We start from the raw sequence: 6,231 nt of genomic DNA, 5'->3' as shown, positions 1-6,231 counted from the left end.
TCATAGTATTTTTCTACCATCAAATGTTTGGCTACCAACGTTCTTCAAAATATCAGCGTTTGTGTTTAACAGAAGAAAGAAACTTATACAGGTTTGTTACAACTTGAGGGTGAGTAAATTATGACAGAATTTGTATTTTTGGGGAAGACTATCCCTTTAACATTTGCATACATTTTTAAAACATTATATAACTGGGCATTTTGAACTTTCGTAGAACATTCAGAAATAATGTTTTCATAACGTAATGGTAAAATTTTGGTTAGCTTGGATAGTACTAGTACTTCTCTTAAAGGGATAGTTCACCCAAAAATGTGACGTGAAGAATGCAGAAGTGCAGCGGAGAGAGCAAAACAAAACACTGGCCGCGAATTAGAAGTACAAAACGAGGATTTGTAAAGAAAAATGATGGAGGATTTCTATGTAAGCCAAGAGGAGCTTGCTAAAGTAAGGAAACTTTGCTTCCTTTTCTCCTGTAAACAAAACTTGGTTCTCGCGAGACGAGCATATTCTCACCGGACCTTTACTAAGCTAGAGGTTACTGTTTATAAAGTTTTAAATATGGATATTTTCTTAAAGAAATGCTTTGATTCGCTCCAGGAGGCCTTTATTCACCCCCCGGAGTCGTGTTGGCACTTTTTATGATGGATGGATGCACTTTATTTGACTACTTTTGGACTATTTAAAAAAAAACGCCATTATAAAGCTTGGAAGAGCCAGGACATTTTTTAATATAACTCCGATTGGATTTGTCTGAAAGAAGAAAGCCTCATGCAGCTAGGATGTCTTGAGGGTGTAAATCAAATGAATACCCCAGTGAATCATGGGGTAATTTTCATTTTTGGGTGAACTATCCCTTTAATTGGCCAAACGGATACACCTATTAGCTCTTAATGGCCAAATATCTTTCCATATATTTGTCTGTGACTGTTTAATTAGTTCTCCTCATGTTTTGTAATCATGACATTTTGTCCTCCACTGAAGGCTCCAGGCATCCCGCTGGAGACTGCAGCCCCGTCCCAGAGGAGCCAGGCTCCGGAGGAACACGCGTCCCAGCAGGAGGGTCAAGTGCAGATCATGTACTGTAAAGAGCAGGTGTATCAGGGAGACGCAGAGTTCAGTCTGGAAGAGCTCCGAGCGCAGCGCTACTGCAGAGCTTTGAGCGGTACGGCCAGACGCTGCGAATGTTTGATAGAGCTACAATTAAAAAGAATTAATAAAAACTGTATAGACATATTAAAATAATAATAATAATAATAATCAAAATAATGAAAACACAACCAAATTACTAAAAATTAAAATTCAAAAGAAAAAAATATTAATAAAAGACTGTATTAGTATCTCTCTTATACTAAAATAATGCTGTCTTGGTCTTATTTTGCATAAAACTACAACCATACATTTTTACTTGAAATAAAATAAATGTTAAATAAAATAAGTTTTTTTTTTTTTTTTAGATTTTTTTTTTTTTAGCTAACAAAACTTTTATCATTTTCACTTAGTGTACTAAACTTGATGTACTAAAATAACTAAAGCTGAAAAAACTAAAAACTAATTCAGACATATTTAAAAATACAGAAAAGAAGAAACGATTATACAAAAAATAAAAACACACACACACACACACACACACACACACACACACACACATATATATATATATATATATCATATATATATTAAAATATTTTCATTGATACTACAATACTAGTCTTTTAACATCTTAAGACTAATATTGTAGTATCAATGAAAATATTTTAATATTTTAGAACATATGTGTGTGTGTGTGTGTGTATTTTTATTTTTTGTTTTGTTGTATAATTGTTTCTTTTTTTCTATATTTTTAAATGTGTGAATAGTTTTTTCAGCTTTAGTTATTTTAGTACATCAAGTTGAAATAAATAAAAATCATACGTAAGTTTTGATAGCTGAAAAAAAAATCTAAAAATTAAAAAAAAAAAAACTTTTTATTTAACATTCATTTTATTTCAAGTAAAAATTTATGGTTGTAGTTTGTTAATAATAATAATCCTGTATCATATAGCCATTTTAATTTGATTTTGATGACTGTGAATGTACAGAAAAGGCCTTACACCTGAACAAACTAAAGCAGGACCTGCAGCTTCAGATCGAGCAGAAAAAGAGACTCATTCAGCAAAGAAACAGCACAGCAGAGACACAGCAGGTACGTCATCCGCTATACTCAATGTCTAAGGTTGTGAATCCGATACATGAGGGTGAGCAAATGACGACAACTTGCATTTTTTGGTCAGCTATTCCTTTAAAATCATGTTTTGGATATTTAAAATGAACTTCCAGACACAGACATCATCAAATATTGGCGTCAGGTTCTTGTTTTAACAGTGTGAGTTTATTCGTTTGGCTAGATCGTTCATGAGGAGGCCGGTTCTTCCTTCCAGAAACCTACAGGTTCGTGTGAATCTTCGGCTGCTCCGGTCACCATACACCGCGAGCAGGAGGAAGGCCCTGTGCTGAGCAGGTCAGTTCTTCAGTAGACAGCGCTTGTCTTGGCTTAGATTAAGGTGTTTGCATTGAACATTTCAACATTTTTCTCTTTTTGCAAGTTCTTTCTCTCTTTGTGTCATTCAGTAAAAGCTCAGTGAAGCGAGAGGACGACATGAATCACAGTGAGTTGTTTTTTTTCCCCAGTTAAACCTGTAATATGCATTTATTAGGCATTCATTTGTGCCTGTAATAGAGTAGCCACTCATATTGCATATTAGTGAATAGTTTTGCAGTTCTTACTATGATGAATTAAACCACATGCATGTGATGTTTGTGATTTGTTTGTGATGATTGTGATTGTAATTGATTGTGATTGTGATTGTGATGTTTGTGTTTGTGATTGTGATGATTGTGATCTTTGTGATTGTGATGATTGTGATGTTTGTGATTGTGATGTTTGTGTTTGTGATTGTGATGTTTGTGTTTGTGATTGTGATGATTGTGATGTTTGTGATTTGGTTTGTGATGATTGTGATTGATTTGTGATCTTTGTGATTGTGATGTTTGTGTTTGTGATTGTGATGATTGTGATGTTTGTGATTTGTTTGTGATGATTGTGATGATTGTGATGTTTGTGATTGTGATGTTTGTGTTTGTGATTGTGATGTTTGTGTTTTGTGGATTGTGATTGATTGTGATCTTTGTGATTGTGATGTTTGTGTTTGTGATTGTGATGATTGTGATCTTTGTGATTGTGATGTTTGTGTTTGTGATTGTGATGTTTGTGTTTGTGATTGTGATGATTGTGATGTTTGTTGATTGTGATTGTGATGTTGTGATGTGTTTTGTTTTGTGATTTGTGATGATTGTGATGTGTTGTGATTGTGATGTTTGTGTGTTTGTGATTGGATTTTGTTGTTTGTGATTGTGATGATTGTGATCTTTGTGATTGTGATGTTTGTGTTTGTTTTGTGTGATTGTTGATGTGATTGTGATGGTGTGTTTGTGTTTTGTGATTGTGATGTTTGTGATTTGTTTGTGATGATTGTGATGATTGTGATGTTTGTGATTGTGATGTTTGTGTTTGTGATTGTGATGTTTGTGTTTGTGATTGTGATGATTGTGATGTTTGTGATTTGTTTGTGATGATTGTGATGTTTGTGATTGTGATGTTTGTGTTTGTGATTGTGATGTTTGTGTTTGTGATTGTGATGATTGTGATGTTTGTGATTTGTTTGTGATGATTGTGATTGATTGTGATCTTTGTGATTGTGATGTTTGTGATTGTTTGTGATGATTGTGATGTTTGTGATTGTGATGATTGTGATCTTTGTGATTGTGATTGTTTGTGATTGATTGTGATGTTTGTGATTGGTTGTGAATGATAGTGATGATTTTGATTGTTTGTGATGATTGATGTTTGTGATAATTGTGTGTTTCAGGTGGAAGTGACGCTAAACTGCAGAAAACAGCAAAACCTTTCAGTGTTTTTGCTGAGAATACACTGACAAATAAAATGTAAGACACTCGATTGCTTTTCTTTTTTGTTAGTTTTGTTCTGTTGTTCTTTTTTTCCTCCTTTCTTTTTCTTTCTCCTTTGTTCCTTCTGTCCTTCTCTTGTTCTCTTGTTTTCATTCATTCTTTCCTTCTTTCAGTCTTTCTTTTTGTTTCACTTGTTTTTTCTTCCTTTCCTCCTTTCATTCTTTTTCTTTTGTTCATTCTTTCTTTCGCTTATCCTCTTTTTTTTGTTCATGTTTCTTCTTTTTTCCCCTTTTCTCTCTTTGTTTTTCACTTTTTCTTTCTGTTCTTTTCTTTCAGTTTAATCAACACTGCCTGTGTTTATTTCTCTTTGCACATTAAGATCATCATCGGCGAACCGTAATTCTCTGAAGCTGCCCACCTTGAGCCTGAAAGGGCCGAAGCCAAAAGCAGAGCTCTCTACAGACAAAGTGAGCTCAGAATTCATTCAGTGCTTGTAATTAATGTCTAGTTTTCTCATCAGTGGCAGTGATCGTGATGTGTTCGTTTGTCAGCAGGACATCTCTCGCTCCGAGGAAGCCATCGTCAACGGTCACTGGAATAAGACTCTGTGCCGGAGTCCAGACGACACGTGTGAATTCGCCCGCGCCGCTCAGCTCGCGTCCACTCCGTTTGCAGGAGTCGAGAGGCCAAAAGCGTCCGAATCGGTCCTGATGGAGAATCTGAGCCGAACGGCCCCAGAATCCAGTAAACCAGCGAACTCAAATGAGGAGAAAAAGCTCAGGTGTGACTCGTGTTCATTTACTGTCATTAAACTGCCTGGAAATATTCATAATTTGCATTAAAATGTCATGTTATTACACTTTTTTTTTTTCTTTTTTAAATGCAAAAGAATAAAATAGTCTTTTTCTTTGCTTTTTCTTTATTTATTATGTGTTTTTATTTACTTTTAGTTTTTGCTTTTTATTTATCTATTTTTATTTTTGTGGTGAAATATTAACACATTCTTCAAATATTACAAGTTCTTTACCAGTTTTGTGAGATTTACCCCAATATAGTGTGAAACTGCATTGATCGTCTGTTATGTGGCTAATTTCCAAGAGAACACCAAGAGAATGAAGTGGATTATGGTGGACTGGAGTTCATATTATATTTCCTTTAATAAAAATATTAATTTTAATACCACATTAATTTCAGAAGTGGATGAAGTTAAGAAATTAAATGCCATTCCCAATAAAACAATGACCAGTCACGTTTATTTAGAAAGTAAATGCGTTTATTACATTGCTTTTGCATTTTTTACATTTATATGGTAGATGCTTTTAACCAAAACAACTTGAATTGCATGCATTGAATCTTTAAGCTTGCTGTTGCTCGTGTTTAAACTACAGGAACATTTGATTTATTGTTAGAGTATCTCTAAAAGGGCCGATTATGACAAGTCTTGATCTAAATATTTTAGTTTGTCTGTGTTTTATGGTAACAGTCCTATCCTAGAGATCAGTCAGGAGTGGGGCGGCACTTCCTTCGCCACCTTTTCCCAGGATCCCCTGAAGCGCTTTAATGATCCTGAGATCAGCCGAGCCGTGGAGAGACCGGAGACGCTGCTGGAGGAAGGTGGGAATAAAGCTCACGGTTTACAGCTCTTCAGATCATTCAGTCTCTTTCAGTCAGATCAGATCCGAGTGTCTTGGAGTGTTTTAGCCACTAGATGGCACTAGTCTTCGACGTTTGATGTGTACGTTGTTTTTTCATGCGCTGGTCAGTTTTTGGGGTTTTATAACATGTCTTTAGACTAGTGGAAGGAAAGCATGCAAAATAGACTTTTAGGTGTTTATTTTATTGCACTTTTATCTATTTTGCATTTATATAGCTCCACTTCAGCAGCACTTACATACAGCAAAACTTTACTGATGTGTTTGTTTATAAATCATTCACACGGCTTTATACAACATGTCTGTTGACATTATTTTCTGATTTATGAAGTGATTTAAAAGAGAACTCCAAAATCCCCTCTGGAAAAACCTTTAACTCTAATATGACGACAAAATCAAACCAGAATTTTGAATCTGGTTTTATCCAGTGTTCAGATTTATCTTCTGGAAAATATGCAAATTAGTTAATATTTAATTTGTTAAAAATTATATTTATTTTTATTTTATTTGTTATTTTATTTTTGTTTCTGTTTTATATATATATATATATATATATAGATATTATATATATATATATATATATATACGTACAGGTCAAAAGTTTGGAAACATTTACTATTTTAATGTTTTTTGA

The 6,231-nt window shown here is 34.2% G+C and overlaps 1 protein-coding gene across 1 annotated transcript; it reads left to right on the top strand.

Annotated features, from left to right (window-relative positions):
• The first annotated feature begins 957 nt into the window (after window positions 1-957).
• LOC109104514 (mitotic checkpoint serine/threonine-protein kinase BUB1 beta-like) lies at window positions 958-5,872 on the top strand. Its single transcript, XM_042778341.1, has 8 exons — window positions 958-1,162; window positions 2,079-2,182; window positions 2,385-2,497; window positions 2,608-2,645; window positions 3,906-3,981; window positions 4,325-4,412; window positions 4,497-4,726; window positions 5,429-5,872. The coding sequence occupies exons 1-8, from the start codon at window positions 958-960 to the stop codon at window positions 5,661-5,663; spliced, it is 1,089 nt and encodes a 362-aa protein (XP_042634275.1). The 3' UTR covers window positions 5,664-5,872.
• Window positions 5,873-6,231: the final 359 nt, after the last annotated feature.

Source organism: Cyprinus carpio, chromosome A20, assembly GCF_018340385.1.
Source record: "Cyprinus carpio isolate SPL01 chromosome A20, ASM1834038v1, whole genome shotgun sequence".
In the NCBI taxonomy this organism is placed as follows: domain Eukaryota; kingdom Metazoa; phylum Chordata; class Actinopteri; order Cypriniformes; family Cyprinidae; genus Cyprinus; species Cyprinus carpio.
Note: the sequence above shows the minus strand (reverse complement) of the source record. Positions and strands in the feature narration are given on the sequence as shown.

Bases quoted from the DNA above. Each gene is read 5' to 3' on its own strand.
- LOC109104514 (XM_042778341.1), top strand. From the start codon at position 958: ATGACATTTTGTCCTCCACTGAAGGCTCCAGGCATCCCGCTGGAGACT. The intron at 2,498-2,607 runs GTCAGTTCTTCA...TGTGTCATTCAG, and splicing joins GAAGGCCCTGTGCTGAGCAG to TAAAAGCTCAGTGAAGCGAG. The intron at 2,646-3,905 runs GTGAGTTGTTTT...TGTGTGTTTCAG, and splicing joins AGAGGACGACATGAATCACA to GTGGAAGTGACGCTAAACTG.